Source organism: Podospora pseudoanserina, chromosome 3, assembly GCF_035222485.1.
Source record: "Podospora pseudoanserina strain CBS 124.78 chromosome 3, whole genome shotgun sequence".
In the NCBI taxonomy this organism is placed as follows: Eukaryota; Fungi; Ascomycota; class Sordariomycetes; order Sordariales; family Podosporaceae; genus Podospora; species Podospora pseudoanserina.
In genome coordinates this window covers 576,381-594,791 of record NC_085922.1, presented here as the reverse complement: position 1 = coordinate 594,791, position 18,411 = coordinate 576,381, and the positions used below count along the sequence as shown (strand labels likewise).

At 53.9% G+C, this 18,411-nt stretch overlaps 7 protein-coding genes across 7 annotated transcripts; 5 read left to right on the top strand and 2 right to left on the bottom strand.

Annotated features, from left to right (window-relative positions):
* Positions 1-639: 639 nt before the first annotated feature.
* On the top strand, positions 640-1,774 carry QC764_301890 (uncharacterized protein; the record flags this gene model as incomplete). Its single annotated transcript, XM_062945312.1, has 3 exons — positions 640-672; positions 737-914; positions 996-1,774. The coding sequence occupies 3 exons, from the start codon at positions 640-642 to the stop codon at positions 1,772-1,774; spliced, it is 990 nt and encodes a 329-aa protein (XP_062801260.1).
* Positions 1,775-2,774: 1,000 nt separating this feature from the next.
* Positions 2,775-3,248, top strand: QC764_301880 (uncharacterized protein; the record flags this gene model as incomplete). Its single annotated transcript, XM_062945311.1, has 1 exon — positions 2,775-3,248. One exon carries the CDS (start codon positions 2,775-2,777, stop codon positions 3,246-3,248), a length of 474 nt encoding a protein of 157 aa, XP_062801259.1.
* Positions 3,249-3,767: 519 nt separating this feature from the next.
* On the top strand, positions 3,768-5,904 carry QC764_301870 (uncharacterized protein). Its single transcript, XM_062945310.1, has 3 exons — positions 3,768-4,485; positions 4,548-5,014; positions 5,085-5,904. Exons 1-3 carry the CDS (start codon positions 4,432-4,434, stop codon positions 5,644-5,646), a joined length of 1,083 nt encoding a protein of 360 aa, XP_062801258.1. The 5' UTR covers positions 3,768-4,431; the 3' UTR covers positions 5,647-5,904.
* A 497-nt stretch (positions 5,905-6,401) lies between these two features.
* SAH1 (S-adenosyl-L-homocysteine hydrolase) lies at positions 6,402-8,313 on the top strand (the record flags this gene model as incomplete). Its single annotated transcript, XM_062945309.1, has 4 exons — positions 6,402-6,774; positions 6,839-6,964; positions 7,021-7,804; positions 7,865-8,313. Exons 2-4 carry the CDS (start codon positions 6,860-6,862, stop codon positions 8,311-8,313), a joined length of 1,338 nt encoding a protein of 445 aa, XP_062801257.1. The 5' UTR covers positions 6,402-6,774; positions 6,839-6,859.
* A 1,118-nt stretch (positions 8,314-9,431) lies between these two features.
* Positions 9,432-10,698, top strand: GOR1 (glyoxylate reductase; the record flags this gene model as incomplete). Its single annotated transcript, XM_062945308.1, has 2 exons — positions 9,432-9,490; positions 9,557-10,698. The coding sequence occupies 2 exons, from the start codon at positions 9,432-9,434 to the stop codon at positions 10,524-10,526; spliced, it is 1,029 nt and encodes a 342-aa protein (XP_062801256.1). The 3' UTR covers positions 10,527-10,698.
* Positions 10,589-14,481, bottom strand: QC764_301840 (uncharacterized protein; the record flags this gene model as incomplete). Its single annotated transcript, XM_062945307.1, has 4 exons — positions 10,589-12,281; positions 12,369-12,810; positions 13,318-13,374; positions 13,456-14,481. The coding sequence occupies 4 exons, from the start codon at positions 14,479-14,481 to the stop codon at positions 11,383-11,385; spliced, it is 2,424 nt and encodes an 807-aa protein (XP_062801255.1). The 3' UTR covers positions 10,589-11,382.
* A 1,179-nt stretch (positions 14,482-15,660) lies between these two features.
* QC764_0048440 (uncharacterized protein) lies at positions 15,661-16,070 on the bottom strand (the record flags this gene model as incomplete). Its single annotated transcript, XM_062940370.1, has 2 exons — positions 15,661-15,746; positions 15,812-16,070. 2 exons carry the CDS (start codon positions 16,068-16,070, stop codon positions 15,661-15,663), a joined length of 345 nt encoding a protein of 114 aa, XP_062801254.1.
* Between the last annotated feature and the right edge of the window lie 2,341 nt (positions 16,071-18,411).

Here is an 18,411-nt window from a genome sequence, read left to right as displayed (position 1 = left end):
AAGAAAAAAAACCCTAATAAAAAAAGATATTCTTTTGAAAAAAATTTACATAGAAAATCGACTCGATATTTTCTTGAAAGTATATTAAATCATACTATATTTTAAGTTTATAATTTTATATATAATAAGAACATAGAAAGTTTTTCGATTTCTGAAAAAACACTTTTCGGAACTTTAATTTAGGTAGAAAAATCTCGGAAAATTAGAAGTATCCCAAATCCTTTTCTGAACTTTTAGTAGAAAAAAGATTTGTGGATGCTATACTATAGCATATATTCTTTGGTATTTATATGCTATTAGTGCTTTTTGCTAGTCTCGTCGTCCTATACAATATCACAAGAAACTCTCAGCCTACCTACTTTCTCATTTTCAACTTTGAATAGCACTAGAAAACCCCAAGAGTACATACCGTGATCCTTTACTATAAGGAATGGTGGTTGCGTATGACCTCGAGCGGCAGATACCCACATCTACAGCTATGATGTCATGGTGCCTAGCTAGCTTTGAGACCCCTGCTATTAGACACATCGCTAGTGATCACCAGACTCACACTTCCACCCTCCAACTACGTACGTTGCGAAAAGATTCTCAGTCAGATAAGATTCCTACGAGCATAAAAACGAGGCGTCATTCGTCTTAATGAGGGACAACACACAGGCGGAGATATTGGCGGTATGTAACCACGCAGATCCAAGCTTGAAGGCTTAAATACTTTGCTGATCAAGGTTGTTGCTAGGCCGGTGCGGTGGCAGCGTTTACTGTTGACCTCCTTGTTTACCCCTTGGATACAATAAAGACTCGATACCAGAGTCAAGGTATTGTTGGTCAGCCAGGACGTCCAGCGCCGGTATCTCATGGGCTCAGAGGTCTATACCAAGGAATTGGTAGTGTGGTTTTTGCGACATTGCCTGCCGGTACGCTTCACTCCTTCCATGCTTGTCAACATTGTACATGAATGGCCAACTGACTTTAGCTGTGCTCATGGCGGAGTGTAGCTGCGATATTTTTCATCAGTTATGAATCTGCAAAGTCTGCCCTGAAGTTTTCTTTGCCCAGTACAGCCCCCCAGCCAGCAATTCACGCTCTGGCTTCAGCTGGCGCCGAACTGGCCTCGTGTACTGTTCTCACACCAGCTGAGGTGATCAAGCAAAATGCTCAAGTCTTACAGCGTTCCAGCTCTTCTGGTCATAGCAGATCATCATCCATCGAAGCATTGCACATGGTGTGGCGGAGTGAGGGAGGCGCCGGACAAAGATTATGGACAGGCTACACTGTTCTTGTCGCCAGAAATCTGCCTTTCACTGCACTCCAATTCCCGCTGTTTGAGATCTTTCGGGGCCAAATTTGGAACTGGAAGAGGGGAGGTGCAGAATCCTCACATACACGGAAAGATTACGCGGACAGTGGCCAACTACAAGACACCAGGCAGTCGAAGGAGACGCGCCAGAATGGCCTCAAGTCGGCTCTTGTTGAGACAGGTTTGGTGACGGGAGCAAGTGCTGCAGTCTCGGGCAGCCTTGCAGCGTTGCTGACCACTCCATTAGATGTGGTCAAAACGAGGATCATGCTCAACGCCGGGAGCACATCAGCCCCGGAAACCACATGGGAAATTACGAGCAGGATAGTCCGAAAAGAGGGGGTGCGTGGCCTCTTTCGGGGAGCTATGCTTCGTGGGACATGGACGGCCCTGGGGAGTGGCTTATATCTGGGCTCATACGAAATGGCCAAGGTTTGGCTCAAGGGGACATCAGCAGACCATCCTAACTTCTCTTGAAGCTTTAAAGCGAACTGCGGTAGAACAGCAATCGGCTTCCTCCATATAGCAAGATGACTGATCGCCGCATGGCCAATGCCAGGAACCATGCACCATAGCGGCATATTGAAGAGCCCTCGGAGTGTTGGTCTTCCGTACACAGTGTATTCTTAACTCCAGTCAGAGATAGCTCCGAAGTCGCTGATGAGCAGCAACCGTCTGTTTTCAGGTCAGGCAGTGGAATGGGACTCTGTTGAAACTCCCCGTGGGTGGTCTTGGGGGAAGAACGGCACGGGGGTTATCGGCAGAAAGCCAAGGGTCGGATCTGCAGATATGGGAGGTGGTACCCGGTAATCTGGAAATCGCATTGTTGATAGCTACCACGCAAAGCCCCGCCAGGTTCGTTTGCAAGTCGCAATGCACACTTTGCATTGCCCATTTGGCGGTGAGCAACACCTATATGACGCGAGACGTTGACTGATGTGCGAGCGCTGCTTTCTTTTAGATCGGTGTTGTGCAAAGAAGAGTGAAACAAGGCTTTGTCCCGAATTTCCCGTCTCTTTCATCCGTCAAAGAACCAGAGATGAGCCGGAGCAGAGTTTGACTGCAATGTCACCACTGTTACGATCGATGGCGCCATCGGTAAGGGTTTCCGCGACGACGCTTACTCCTACTCGGAGAGCAACCGCTCAGTGGTCATGCCCATAACTAGGCCTCGAGAGTAATGGCCCTATCCTAGCTCATGTTCCGCATGAATTCGTGATTCGCTCACGACATGTCACCAGTCTCTTTGACTGTCAATGTGTCGCCAGTGCATCCGACCTCGCCCTCCTGCATCCTGTTATCATCTTGTTTTATCCGCCTGTTCCCATCGACAACTGTTCTGCTGCCCAGCTGACTCTTACGATGTTGCTTGTCCATCTCGCTCCACGGTAACAGAGGATTTATATAACACCTCTCACCCACTGCCCCCCGTGGCAATCTGTTCCACCACCAAGAGCATCGGCATACTCGCCACACGATGACCATCTCCCAGGGGCCAGCAATCGTGGCAGAGGCCCAAGACTCGAACACGCGCCAAGTGTATGCCAAAGCCTCCATCATCGTGTCCGAGTCTGAGGTTGTTGCCACGCCAACGCCCTCGCCAGGGCCTGATCGATATCTTGTAGTGTCGCCCTATACAGAGCAGCAACATCTGCTTGACCTCGATACCCTCGACACCGAAAACCAACTTCTCGCGCTCGCCCTGACACACATGAGGTGCCTGCGGGATGACTATGCCACAGCGCCATACCTTGACACATTCAACTGGCCCGACATCATCGATACTCTCCGGGCACTTGCCAACCAGAGACAACATGCATGGAGGAAAACTTCCTTCTACATTGTTGCCTTTCGGTCCCGTATCCCTCCCACGACAATCTATGCAGAGTTAGGAACCCTCGACAAAGCAGCCCACGTGGAAGCCACGTCGAGCGGTGGGTTCCTCAAGTAGGTCTTTGTCTCGTCATATGAAACCCAGGCAACAGAAAGTAAGCAGAAATAGCCCAACTTTAACTGACGAGCTTGTATGGCAGGTACTGGTTTGGCACTCCTGATATTGAGGGTCGCAATCTGGCAACGTGTGTGTGGAGGTCTCACGAAGACGCAAGAAAAGGAGGGGTTGGCCCTGCTCACCGAAAGGCTGCCGGTGCCGCACGACATTTGTATTCATTTTGGAAGATCGACCGGCATCGACTGACCATAGACGAAGGCGTGAACGGGTGGTCTATTAGCGAGTGGACTGACTGAGCGAGTTGCGTGTGGTGGCCGAGTTTGGTCTCATCATTATGGCTTTTATAGAAGACTGCGGGGAAATATCCATAGAATAATAGACGGCTTTCTAACTGAATGAATCAAGTCGCTGCCTCGTACCGAAAGGGTTATATGTTTATAGAGGAAAGAGATGTAGTGAAAGAAAAGAGAAGACCAGAAGAACGAGCACCGGAAAGATGGGTGTGTCGTCCATTTAAGCATCACTGACGAATTGCGAGATGAGCCACAAGACGTGGGGGAGCGTGGGATGGTTTGGTGTTTTGTCAAATCACTGGCCAGTGCTCGAATTTCGTGACCATTTGCGAATCCCTCCCTTAAACAACGACACCTCCAGAACCATAAGCTTCCCATTCAGGGACATAGATGGATGTATAGGTAGCCAGGTAAAACCTGGAACTTTCTTGCTAGTTGTGCTGGCTTCGTCGAACTTATCTTTATGTTTCGCTCCTTCTTGTATTAGTATACGCGGCTACGAGCAGTGCTCTTCTGGTGCTCCTCAAATTGGCAGTGGGCTGTTACCGATGTGGATGGGTGGGTCGGGCTACAATGACCCACACTGTGTCCGCAACCTCTTGGCATTATGCGGTGGAGAAGTCAGGCTGCAAGCGTCCCCAGGCTTCGCATGCGCCACATATAGTGGGACATAAGCCACACCAGACCCTTTGACAAAACTTTTCTGCTCCCCGTTTCGGCCTTTCAAGCCACCTCGACGCCAGCTTGCCCACAAACTAGCGAGATTTCCCAGAAACCTCGTGAAAAGTTGCCGGCAGTCTTCCTCAGCATCGGACCCAAGTACGAACGGACACACGCACGTCTTCTCAACTCCCGATCCGCCGATCTCATTGCCGACTCAGACTTTCACCATGGCCGACGTACAAAAAGATGTGCCGTTCAAATCGGCCCAGGTCGAGGCGCTCGTGAGTCCCTGCGCCCTCAGAGCCCCGCCCGAGCAGCGATCGCGATACTAACGTCCGGGCAGGTAGTAATCAAGATTGTCAAGCACTGCTCTGCCAGCTTTCCCACCACAGCTACCGGTTCCTTGGTGGGCATGGACAACGACGGTGTCCTTGAGATCACAAATGCCTTTCCCTTCCCCACGGTCGATGTTGCGAATACCGACGGCCACCAGAACGATGTTTCAAGCCTCGCCGCCGCCGCCCCCCGCGCAAAGGCCAATATCGCCTACCAGAACGAGATGATCAAGCACTTGAAGGAGGTCAACGTGGATGCTAACAACGTCGGCTGGTACACCAGTGCCACCATGGGCAACTTTGTCTCCCTCAACTTTATTGAGAATCAATACCACTATCAGCGCGACAACGACAAGACTGTCGCGCTCGTTCATGATGTCAGCAGGAGCTCGCAAGGAGCGCTCAGCCTGCGCGCGTTCAGACTCTCACCCGAGTTCATGGCCGCATACAAGGAGGGCAAGTTCACAACAGAGAGGTAAGGTGATCGCCAGTCTGGCTTATCGAGTTGATCACGGTGTTTGACGCTAATATGCCGCGACCGGTAGCCTGCAAAAGTCCAAGTTGAGCTTCAAGGACATCCTTGTGGAAGTTCCTGTCATCGTTCATGACTCTCACCTCCTCACCACATTCCTGCACCAGATGCCCACCCTCCCCGAGACCGCCGAGGTTCCGCTTCCCACGTCGCTAAACGACATTTCTCGTGACCCTGCCAGATTACCTGCGAACCCATCTTTCGACGCCCTTGATCTGTCGATTGACCCTTTTCTCGAGAAGACATGCGATCTTCTCCTCGACAGTATCGAAGCCCATTACACCGATCTCAACAACCACCAGTACTATCAGCGTCAGCTGACGCGCGAGCAGTTTAAGATCACTCAATGGCAGACAAAGCGCAAGGCGGAAAATGCTGCCCGTGTTGCAGCGAAGCAGGCTCCTCTCCCCGAGGACGAATGGCAAAGACTGTTCAAGCTGCCACAAGAGCCCAGTCGGCTCGAGGGCATGCTGAATGCGCGACAGGTTGAGCAGTACAGCAAGCAGGTGGATGGGTTCACAGCTGCAATTACCTCCAAGATGTTTGCTGTCCGGGGAAATTTGCTGCCTGAGTAAGGGCAGACATGTGCATGGCGTGCGTGAAAAGGGGGTTTGACGAGCGTTGGCGGGTATTCTCGACTGCATTAGGTCTGGCGTTCCGGGTTATGGGCATCTTTTCTGATTGCTTAGTTTCCGGGCCAGCCATGCTGTCCATTTGCTTAATGGAAATTTTCTGGGCCGAGAGCGAACTAGAGACACCAGGGCGAAAGGCAACTAGATAGGAGGGCCTGCGTTAGGCGTGGATAAATAAACACCAACAGTACCACAATACCCACAAGATGTTCGGCTTTTGACGGGTCTGGCTGCACAGGGGCACCCCATTGCCAGGAACCTATCTTGATTGACGTAAGAGTTGATGTAAGATGTACGAGCCTCTCTATGCTTCCTCGGACCACGGTCTCAGCCCGGAGTCTATCCTCGGAGTCGGAGTCCACATATCAAATTGGTCCGGATGCATGGGGGCTGACGATCCAAAGCCAATGCTTTGTGACAGACTGTGCGAATTTCTTGAGAGCTATGGATTTTGCGGTTTTATGGCTAGCTGTATAGGCCGAAAAGACGTCAAAGGCCACTTCGTGCTGGAAGCCCCTCCCACGTTTCGCTCTCCTCTCACCATTGGGTGCGGCGATGGAGGAAAGAGGGGCAGACTGGTGGGGTTGTGCAGTCCAAAGCGGCATAGCTTGCCCCAGAACCACTCACCGACAGGGCCTTCAGGTTGCTGCTCTTTTTCATACCCCACATTTTCCATGGCTGTCCCGCTTTGGCTCGGGTTTGATTTTCTTTTCCTGGTGGTCCTGGAAGTCTCCTTATTCCGGTCCGCTAGCATTGTGCTCGTTGTCCTGACGAGAACACAATTGAATCTGCTATAGAGCCAAGAAATCTGAAACTGCCATAATTGGCTATCAATTGCACCAGCTACAGCCTCTGGTTGTGCTCCTGCATTCGGTGTTCGGTGCTTTCTGCCAATTGTGACGGCAATTAAGTTGAACCCCAGTGCCCTGCCCAGCGCCTAGATTGCGACCCCTCACTCCGCCGACTCCGCCCCTCTTTTAAAAGTAAGCAAAATCCCCGACCCTTCTCCCATCTTTTTTCCCTGACTATTCTCCCCCGCCCCTCACCTTTTCCATTCCCTCCCATCGGCAGGTTAGTTCTACTACCAAGCTACCTTATCCTGTGGCTTCATTTTAACCAACAGTCGTCGCTACAGCTTCCCCCACATCACATCAAAATGTCCAACTTCAAGGTCGCCGATATCTCCCTTGCTGCCTTCGGGCGCCGCGAGATCGAGCTCGCTGAGAACGAGATGCCCGGTCTCATGAAGACCAGAGAGAAGGTTAGACCTCGCATTGTCTTCAAAGATTATCACAATGTCTCTAATTCTCCTTGTAGTATGCTGCCGACCAGCCTCTCAAGGGTGCCCGCATTGCTGGCTGCCTCCACATGACCATCCAGACTGCTGTCCTCATCGAGACCCTGACCGCCCTTGGTGCTGAGGTTACCTGGACTTCCTGCAACATCTTCAGCACCCAAGACCACGCCGCTGCCGCCATTGCTGCCACCGGTGTGCCGGTCTTCGCCTGGAAGGGCGAGACCGAGGAGGAATACAACTGGTGCTTGGAGCAGCAGCTCGTTGCCTTCAAGGACAACAAGAAGCTGAACCTTATCCTTGACGACGGTGGTGATCTCACTCACCTGGTCCACACCAAGTACCCCGAGATGCTCGCCGACTGCTACGGTGTCTCTGAGGAGACCACCACTGGTGTTCACCACCTCTACCGCATGCTCAAGGAGGGCAAGCTCCTTGTTCCTGCCATCAACGTCAACGACTCTGTCACCAAATCCAAGTTCGACAACTTGTACGGCTGCCGCGAGTCCCTCATTGACGGCATCAAGCGCGCCACCGACGTGATGATTGCTGGCAAGATTGGTGTTGTTGCTGGTTTCGGTGATGTTGGCAAGGGCTGTGCTCTCGCTCTCCAGGGTATGGGTGCCCGTGTGCTCGTCACCGAGGTTGATCCCATCAACGCCCTCCAGGCTGCCATGGCTGGTTTCCAGGTGACCACCATGGAGAAGGCCGCCAAGGTCGGCCAGATCTTCGTTACCACCACTGGCTGCCGTGACATTCTGGTTGGCAAGCACTTCGAGGCCATGCCCAATGATGCCATCGTCTGCAGTATGTTTAGATCCTTATGCCCTTGAGTCTTTGATCTTCCGCCGCTTACAAAACTTCTAGACATCGGTCACTTTGACGTTGAGATTGACGTTGCCTGGCTCAAGGCCAACGCCCAATCTGTCCAGAACATCAAGCCCCAGGTTGACCGTTTCCTCATGAAGAACGGCCGCCACGTCATCCTTTTGGCTGAGGGCCGTCTCGTGAACTTGGGCTGCGCCACTGGCCACAGCTCTTTCGTCATGTCGTGCAGCTTCACCAACCAGGTGCTCGCTCAGATCATGCTCTTCAAGAACAACGATGAGGCTTTCGCCAAGAAGTATGTCGAGTTCGCCAAGAGTGGCAAGCTCGAGAAGAAGGTCTACGTCCTCCCCAAGATCCTCGACGAGGAGGTTGCCCGTCTTCACTTGGACCACGTCAACGTCGAACTCGAGACTCTCACCAACGTCCAGGCTGAGTACCTCGGCCTCGACGTTGAGGGTCCTTACAAGAGCGACCACTACCGCTACTAATTTCCTTTTCCTTTTCTAATATATCTTGTGTTCCGCAAACCTGCAGTGGTTACCAGGGCACACTGGGCTTTCTACCAGGGATCTCGTTCAACAACACCGATCTTGGACAGGTCTTGACGGCATGTAATGGGGTTTTGGGGCATTGTTTTCAACAGGCATGACTTGCATGATTCATCTAGGGTTTGGGCAGGGTAACTTAAAATGGGCTGGGGCATGGTACGCATTTTCAACAAAAAGTACGGCGTTGGCTTTGGCTCATGATATCCACCCACACCCACACTGGCAGGCGTTAAACATTGGGGCGCTGGAGCGCCTACATCTTATGGTGAGAAAAGTAGAAGAGAGAAGGGACGGTTAGAGGACACGACCCCGTCAACCGAGGTCTTGCGAATAGAGGGACAACACAATAAAATACCCAGTCCTTTTTGTGTGTATACTTTGTACACGGTGTGATTTCTGCGCAACTTGAGTGGCTGCGTGGGTGTGTGTTACTCAACATGTCATCAGTACTCGTCACGGTTGCCAAATGTAGTAGCATCGGGAATAACCGAGTCGACAGTTCCGCTGTTGTTCGGTGTAGTGGCAGGTATGATTACTGGCACGCCATGTTCTACTGATAATATCGCCAATAGCTGAGGCTCTTATCTCTCATCAATCACGGGACAAGAATTGGCCCCCGTCACCTCTACAACCAATGGCAGCAGTCGAGGTGGCTGGCGGAAACCTTGCAAGAGATGGATGAGCTTCATGATGCTCCAAGCCGTTGACGCCAACATTGGGATCAGCCGAGATATTCTCTGTGAACCATACCCGGAGTTTTGACACATCCCATCCTTCGTATCCCAGGCCTATCTGTATCTGGAAAACACCATTCAAATTGCGAGACAATTGCTTGCTTTCGTTCTGATACTGGCTGTTAGTCACACTTTCACTTTGCTGCGGACAAATCACCCCGCGGTATTCTCTGAACAACCCCGCGCCACGATCGAGTGGTGAAGGCGATATTGTCTGATACTATTTTGCAAGCAAGCTCGACAGCCAGCCTCTCAATTTGAATCAGAATTGAGACGTTCGCCAGACCAACTCTAGCTAGTACTCCCGCCGACGACGACGTTCCAATGGCCTCTTCTAAAAGTGCAGGCCGACCAAAGGTGCTCTTGCTAGGCGTAATTGAGCAGTAAGTTTCGTTCTCTGTCGCATTCCTTTGGCAGCCCCAGATGTATGCTCACGGACGGCCGCACAGTGCCCAGTCATCGTGGGAAGCCGTTGGCGAGATAGCTCAAATCTTGATGCCAAAGTCGAACAACCGAGCCGACTTCATCCAGGAAGCATCCTCTGGAGCCTTTGACGGCTGCGTTGCCGCCTACCGCACCTTCGACAGCTTCGAAGTGACAGGCAAAATAGATGGCGAACTGCTCCAGGCACTCCCGGATTCCCTCCGTTTCCTGTGCCACAACGGAGCCGGATATGATCAGGTTGACGTCCACGCCTGTACCGCTCGCGGCATCCGTGTGTCCAACACCCCGACGGCCGTGGACGACGCCACGGCCGACATGGGGATTTTCCTCCTTCTCGGAGCTCTGAGAAACGTGGCCGTCGGCATGGCCTCTCTTCGAGCAGGGGAGTGGCGCGGGAAGACCCTCCCACCGCTGGGACACGATCCCCAGGGCAAAGTCCTCGGCATCTTGGGTATGGGCGGTATAGGCCGAAACATGGCCAAGAAGGCGCTGGTGTTTGGTATGCAGATCCGATACCACAACAGAACGAGGCTGGATGCTCATATCGAGAAGGAGATTGGGGCTGAATATGTTGATTTCGACACTTTGCTGGCTGGCAGCGACGTCATCAGTTTGAACTTGCCCCTGAACCCAAAAACCCGTCACATCGTCTCGCGAAACGAGTTTGCCAAGATGAAGGCAGGCGTCGTCATAGTCAACACGGCCAGAGGGGCAGTCATCGACGAAGCAGCGCTGGTGGAAGCTCTTGATTCTGGACATGTAAGCTCTGCCGGCTTGGACGTGTATGAGAACGAGCCGGATGTCCACCCTGGGTTGCTGGCCAACCCCCGCGTCCTTCTGGTCCCACACATGGGAACCTTTACCGTCGAGACGGAGACTAAGATGGAAGAATGGGCGATTAGCAATGTGCGCATGGCTGTTGAATCTGGTCGTTTGCGGAGTATCGTGCCGGAGCAGAAGAGCATGGAACGGTAGAAATGAGGATAGTTAAGAATGAGTGTCTTCTTGCATATTGTCATGGCCAACCGGAGCGCATCGTTGAGTCGCTAGTAGTTGTGGAAGCATGTTGCCATCTTTTGTGCTGGAGTAGATTTCTCTCACGAAATTACGGAAGAAAACCTCAAGCTGGCGTGGTTGCCGTCTCGTCCTCTATAGACCAAATTGTCAAGTTCACACACATGATATAAAAAGGCCTCATCAGACTGAGGCAAAAAGTCCACCACATATGAACAAACGAAGACACGGGGACGGGATCGAAGTTCCTGCACCCTTCCGCCGCGAAGCTCAATGTATTTGGCCAGTATGTAGTTGAAAGATTCTACAATGTTTGAAAATCTAAAATGTAAGAGACCGCTTCACCTTGGCTCCCACTGAGAAGAACGCCAGGTTGTATGCAAGCAGAGAAAGAAAGAAAATGCAGATTCCATCGCCTGCCACCAGATGCAGCTTTCTTTTATATCAAGTTTTTGCAGCCCCATGAAACTCCTTGTGCACCCCACGCCCAAATGCAGGACTATGCTAGCCTCCGACACCCCCCCCTTTTTTTTTTCTTCATTTCTGTTCAGAGAACGATTTCGTCGACAGCAGACAGCAACCCGACGAGATACCCCCTCTTCCGCTTCCCTAAGAAATCCCACAAAACGTATTGTACAAGGAAAGACCCAGGCCGCCATCAAACTGCCGTGGGAATGGTGATTTGCGATCAGAAAAAATACCGAAGCGCGTGATAGACGGACCGGCACCAGCTGGACCCTTGATACAGACGGCGAATTATAAGCGTGCGAGGCTGGTAGATAAAGAGGCGGCGGCTGATACCTTTCACCCATGAATGCTAACCACCCCTGCCGGTTCTGTTGACGTTGACACCAGGTCGAACAAATGCTCGATAGGCCAGATCGGAAAGACGCCGCACAACATTTGTCGTCCCGCCCGTTGAGGCAGCTTCGTCTCGAATGAACCGCGTGGCAACTGCGAGCTTGCTGCGCGGATCCGATTCTTCCAAATGCGCTCCCACATTTTGCTCGTTCGGGCCAGCGTCCCAACGCTGGGTAAACTCGCGGAGCACCACAATGCTGTAAATCACATCACGATTTTCTCGACCATCCAGCAGAGACCTCATGAGACCAAGAAGATGTTCACGAGTACTAGATCCAGAAGATGGGGCATGCGTGTGCAAAAGGTACTGCGCCAGATGAAACCAAAATTCCAGCTCGCTCCTTTGTGATGGGCTCATGCTGGCTGCCGGTGGTGTCAAAGGATTGCTCTCTAGCGTTTCTCCGGAGATGAGCGTCTCGAAGACACGTAGACGACCGCATGCCTCGTTCGAATCCCGCCCAGGAGCGTTTGATGCTGAAGGTGGGTGGGCAGTATTCAAAGAGGGCAGCAGCGGCAGCCGAGCGAGTGCCCAAATCACACACGTTTCAAGATGGCCCGAGGCTACCATATTGCTCGGGTCGGTGCCGTGGATTTTGGAGATGGAGTCGACAAAGGAAGCGAAAAGAGAAACGAGCGGTTGGCCGTGGGGGAGCGTGGCGGCAGAGAGAACTGTCGCGATCCGGTCCTTTGCGATATCATACCATTGCGTCTCGAAAAAGAGCGTCAGACCTGGAACGTAGACCTCGTAGTACAGCTTGGTCATCTCGTCGATAGTTTCGGGGGACGGGGGCGAGCTGGGGGCTGGGGGGAAGGCGCCCCCAAGTGCTATCAGCTCATCGACCTTCATCTTCTTTGCTGGGAAACTTGTATGAGCCGACATGATCTCCCGCGAATGAGTCTGCGCAAGCGCAGGCAGGGTGGAAGGGGAGGATGGGGTGCCACCTCTCAAATTGTTCTTGTCACCAACGGTGTGGGATGTGCCCCCCTCAGTCTTGATATGCTGCTGATAGTGAGATGCAGGCGTGCTCGAGGCTTCCGCAGCTTGGAGAGCGGGGTCGATAGCCGCCGAGTAGTCGTATGCTTGGTCGGCCTTGATGCTCTGCGGGGTTGCGGATGCAGGGGAGTCAAATGCAACACTTGGAGCGGGCGGGGGCGGGTATGTGGCTGTCGTCGCGGTCGGGGGAGGGTAGACGTGCGTGGTGGAGGACGACAGGACAGTTGGGGCGGGGGACGCGAGCGTGGACGGTGTCGAGGGTTGCTGCTGGTTGTTCGGGGCAGGCTGGATGGCGCTTGGGCCCGGTTGCTGCTTGAAGATGGGATCGTAGCCCAGGCACTCGCGCTTCGACTTTTTGCAATTGTTGCACGTCGGATGTCCCTCGTCGCACTACATCAGAGAAATGTCACGTTAGAAGCCGAGCAGGTTTGGGTTTGGGGGTGGGAAACAGTGCGGATATATACAGAATGTGTGTGTGATTGATTGAGGGGGGGTTCGCCAGGAGAAAAGCAGTTGGAGCCGAAAATTCGGGGTCTTGTCCAAGCGCCTTCGGTAACGGCAAGTGACGTGTGGAAGGATGGCTGGCTCGCTGGTTTGCTCGCTTTGGAATAGCCCCGACGTAAGGCGGCGGGTGAGCTGCTCCAAGCGATCACAAGCGAAAGCATCAAGTTGACCCGAGAAATCGGACAGCGCTTGTTGCCAACCACAAAGCCGCAGACATAGGTTTCTGCGCTAAACGCAACTCCAAATGTCTACCCAACAACGTTCTCTGTCCAACGCCAGCCAACCACGACAACACCAGCGCCCCTCCCCTCCCCCAAAGACGCCCCCCCAACTACCGCAATCCAAAGAGCGTAAAAAGGAAAAATGTCAACTGTTGAAAGGGAGTCTACGCACCTTGATTCTGCGCTTGCGACATGTCAAACAGCCGGTTTTCGTTCGTCGCTTGATCTCCTGTCAGCCATAACGAAAAGCTCATAGTCAGCAGGCCGACTCATCCCGGGGTATCAGGGGCCTGTTCCGGTTCTCCGGTACCTTTTTGTGTCTGCCTCCGCTCATGGCTATGCGCGGGTCGGCTGCCAGGCCAGGCGCGATCGCGAAGCGCATGCCGGCGGCAGAGGGGTCGGGAAGACCATAAACATGTGGGTGGACATAGTGATATCCCAAGCCTGACGGGCCCGGGGCCACTGGGGCTACCATGTGGCCACCCAGCGCCATACCGTGCTGCTGGTGCTGGTGCTGTGGTGGCGGCTGTGGCTGCCCGTGTCCGTGTCCGTGCCCGTGCCCGTGTCCGTGATCGAGGGTTCGCATGCTGGGAAGGGACGTTGGCGTCGGTCGGTAAGGATCGGCAGGCGGAACGGCCTGCGGCGGATACGGGTAGTGCGATGTCGGCGGTAGGCTGTCGGGATGGTAGGGCATCGAGCCGGCATAGCTGACGGGTTGGCGGGGAGGCCCGGGGAGTGGCTGCGAGTTGGACATCATGGACGCGGTCAACATTGGCGCGTCGCCGTTGTATCGCGCCTCGTACTGACTGCCCCGAACTTGGTGCATCGAATTCTCTGCTGCACCGACGGCAACGGCAGCGGCAGCGGCAGGGCTGGCTCCCGGCGCGTGATGGTAGGTGTTACTATGTTTCACGGTCGAGCTCTCATCGGCTGCGTCCTTCTCACCGCCGCGTCCTCCGCCGTTGGTGGTGCTGGAGCTAGTGGCGGCACTGGTGCTCTCTGGCAGACTGGCAGGCTGTGACGTCTGGGACGGCGGTGGTGCCTGTGCCTGTGTCTGTGCCTGTGCTTGTGATTGTGTCGGCGGTGGTGGTGTCCAAAAGCGCGGGTGGTGGTGTTGTGAGGGCTGTGAGAGCTGTGAGGGCTGTGAGGGCTGTGAGGGCTCTGAGGGTCGTGAGGATTGTGACAGCTGGGGCAGCTGTTGGGATGATGGTTGGGTCGGTAGGGACTGGAGGTGCTCGTCGAGCGTGTTGATATTTGGCAGCACGCGCGGCTTTACGGGATTCGAATCCAGAGACGACTGCAGTCGCAACTGGGGTGACTCGGGGGATTGAGCCATGCTGGGAATTTAATTAGATTTTTTTATGGAGCCACGATTCCTGACCCTAAAAAAAAGCGACCAGGGGATGAACGCGACCCTGGGCCGGGTTTCCTGCGTCGACTGATGGACCTGCCTGTTGTTGGGTGTGTGGCTGCTCTCGAGAAATTCAACGATACGTCTCTCTGTAGATTGGTGGGCCTGTGCTTTTCTGGCCTGCGCGCAGGGGAGTGTGGGAAGCTGCAAATGCGCGCTTCTGCTGCTGTTCTGCTGTGAGCAACTGACAAGAAGCGACCACGAAGCGACCTCGAACCCGCATGCTTTGCGCGCTGCATTACCTGGTTCCTTGCTGGTCACTATTTTCCCGCAGCACCCTCCCCAAGGTTCTTGGCTGTGCGGCGTACGGGCCTTTTAACGGGGCCTGGGGAGAGGGGAGGGGAGGGGGGGCCACTGGGGCCCGGGGGAAGAAGCCTTAACGATCTCGTCGCCCGTCCATCGCTCGCTTCTGCCGTCGGCGCGATCCCTGGCATTCGATGAATTCCGGCCAGCACAAGGGCGGCGCCTCTTGTGCGACCAAAAAGAAGCTTAACACGACCGTTTTTGCCTCCCTCTCCTCTGTTGCCCTCTTTTTCCCCTGAGCCGCCCCCTCCTGTGATCCCCGGCTGCATAGACCGTGGGGCAGAATTCACTTAACGGTGACCCAGGCCAAACAGGCTGTTTTGACTTTCCCCCTGGCTAGGATCGGTGACGCTGGAAAATGAAGTGGACCTCTTCTCCAATGGGGGCGGCAGAGGCATGAATTGCGACCAGTAACCACAGCTGCCCATACACCACAGCCCCAACCATACCCCTTCCTGCTCATCGCTGCATATAGTAGTGTGCCCTCTGGTCACTCTACAGCAGGTTGCTATCGTCGTCCTTACTGCCCAAGACGGTGGCCTTGGGGAAAAGAGATCAAGGTCGCTTGCCCCCTTTCCCTCACTGGAGCCGGCACGGGCAGAAGCGAGCGAGCGAGTTTGATGTCGAAGCATGAACGAGTGGATCAGCGGTGTGGATCCTGGGGATGACAAGCGAGACCGTTTGGGCGTTTGAACGTTTGGTTAAAACGAGAGTGGACCACGGCTTAAAATACATGTGGACTGGCGTGTATCAAGTATCTCTACCGCTGGCCATAAATAACACGTTTATTCTGGTCCAAACTCAACCGTCACGTTTTCTACACGTGTGAACGGGACTCATTGCAAGACGAGAGACATGCTTGTGCCTCAGTCTCGATACCCGCCCGGCTGGAGTCGTCGCTGGGGATGTCAGATTCGAGACAAGACTTGGAAAGCCGAGGCAGGGGACGCACAGGCCCTCGTGTAATTCAAGCCTCCTCCGTAAGAAGAAGGTGTGCAATAAGTGGCCGTGTCGGGGAGGTCGGAAGAGGTGAGGTGGATGCAAGGCGACCACGCGACCGAGACCGAAGGCTGAAAATGGAAAAGGAAAAAGACTCTGAGTGAGAATCTGAGATGAAAATTGAGATTGGAGGTGAAATGAGCTGCTCGCTGAGGCAGGCCAAGCCAAGGCTCCAACATCCTGACCACCTGAGCCAGGAATTGCTCGACCATGGTCAACGGTCCACACAGGGGACCCGGTTCTGATGACTTCAGACGGCTCATGGTGCCCAAGTTCCGGATTTCCTCTCGAACCCTCGCTAATGCAATTGGAGCCGACAAAAACGGTGTTGACTGCCGATTAGCGAACCTTCCCCCCAGACAAGGGGCGCTGATCTCAGTTTTGACAACCGATTACTCGCCCACCGGCAGAAGCCGAGTCTGTTCATGTATACTCTCGAGTTCTCAGAACGTCATTTCCATCAACACACAGCCAGCCATTGTTGTGGCCGTTGACTAAATGCTGTCATTTTGTGTGATCACCAATGTGGAAGTCGGAGCACCAAAATGCGGAGATATCTTTTGTGCTGGACAATCCTGCGGTTTCTGATCTCGTTGGCTCGCGAGATGCGTAAATCTCCGAATCAACGACCGGCCTTGCCTGTTCAACAACCTCGGGCCCGGAATGAAGACCCCAACTTCGACAACTCTTCTATACGGCACAGGCCTCAAAAATGGCCTGGGATTCAACACGGGGTTCTGTCTTTACTGTCCCACGGCCTTTCAACGGGTCGGTTAATAGAATAGAGGCCCCGTTCACAAGATGCCCCCATCCTTCCCATCTCGATGCATAAGCTGATAACTTGTGTAGAAATGAGGCATCCTAATGAGGCACCCGAGGCTCTCGTCAGGGCATATTCCAGTATTGCCCTGTTGCTCGAGACTGTCATGAAATATCACAGGACATGGTCCAAAGACGCAAGCCGGTGCACCCATATCGCCACGCATGAGCACAACCACCACGATGATGGCCGAGGAAGAGAGTATCAAATGCCGGGGCTCAAATTGTCGACCTGCAGGTGCTCTCGCAAATTCAACCACCAGTGAGCAGGAGAAGATCGCCAGCTGCCTCCTTCCCCAGCCGCGCCGGAGAGGCATGCAGATGTCTCCGTGTTTTCTCCCCTCTTATCCCATATGAAACATGCCAACTGTGCAGCTCCGCCTGGTCCCGGAAGAACAGACTATGGCGAGGGCTGTTGCTACATCAGATAGCTTGAGAAAACTGTTGGACCTTAAGCTGTACTGAGCTGGGATCCTCTGGAGGTGTTCCGGTTCCTAGCTAGGGGCGAGTGCCCGGGCTGGCAGACCATAGTGATGTCTTCATCTGAGATGACGGCTTCGAGAGAGCCTACGAGGCAAAAAGATAGGTCAGTGAGGTTAGTAGCAGCACGAGAACCCCCACTTCACATGTTACCGGGTGTGCTTTCCTCGACCGTCACCACGACCATGAGGTTGTGGCCCTGGCCGCTGCGGACCAGCAGGCTTCGCCTCCAGCTTGCATGAGCCTGCCTTGCCGAGGGTGGAGGGTGAATGATCGAATCCCCAGCGGGCACGACTACAGCCCCCAGAGTAGCTACCGCGTGAGCGCTTGCGCGATAACAAAGAGCATCACCTATGGCGGCACCACCAGGCGCGAAGAAACATTACCCGCTGCTGACCCGTCTTCGTGTATGCTGCTAAGGGGGCCACTCCCGGGACTGCCATTTACCCTCGATATCTCTGGGGTAGTTGTGGGTGTGTGGTGCTGTAGATGGTTTCTTGGTGGCTTCTACCTCTTTCCCCCAGCCTCCGTCCCGGGCGAGCATCCCGTTTCTTTGGCACGATAGTACGTTTCTGCTATCTGGGCAGGGACCGGCGTGTATCGGCCAAATTGATGGACTTTTGGCTGATTTCAACGTGGCATATTAGGCTGCTCGCCTCTGCCTGCCGCGCCGATCGCCTGTGGCCTGTCTTGTCTGCACGGCGCCAAGACGCGTTTCGATGGCTCGTTTCTCTCTCGTGCATATGCAATCCGTGAAATTTGAAAGCCGGGATCGTGAGAGAACCGTGGACGACGCTGGCTTTCTGCTTGGGTCGAGAATGCAACGTTGGCTGGGACCTAGCGCATCTGTGCGGAGCTTGATACCAGAAGCGACTCGGAGGATATGCGTCGGCCCATGGTTGTCTCCATGCCATATTTTCAGATCGCGCAAGGTGCCGCTGTGGAGTGCCAGATTCAAATCGGTCCGGCTTTGCGGCCCGGTTAGGCCAGTACTGCCAGAGGGGGGCCAAGCCTCTCGAATACCGTACCTCCTCCCCGTCCGTCCGGACACAGATAGGTATCTCTACCTACCAGTAGCAGACAGAAAGTGACCTGGAGCTAGACGGGAGGGCCATCATCATCATCAACACCATCATTGAATACTTGACCCTCACTCCGTGATTGTCGAGCCTCGCTGTACATGGCTATGAAGGGAGCCGTCCAAAATGTCGTCGACTTGTCCTGCCCTGCAATAGCCTTCTTCTAGAAGCGTGC

What these genes read in the sequence shown, in the direction of transcription:
- QC764_301870 (XM_062945310.1), top strand. Translation starts at nt 4,432, where the DNA reads ATGGCCGACGTACAAAAAGATGTGCCGTTCAAATCGGCCCAGGTCGAG. An exon ending in CGGCCCAGGTCGAGGCGCTC is followed by an intron (nt 4,486 to 4,547) that starts GTGAGTCCCTGC and finishes ACGTCCGGGCAG; the next exon opens with GTAGTAATCAAGATTGTCAA. An exon ending in GGCAAGTTCACAACAGAGAG is followed by an intron (nt 5,015 to 5,084) that starts GTAAGGTGATCG and finishes CGCGACCGGTAG; the next exon opens with CCTGCAAAAGTCCAAGTTGA.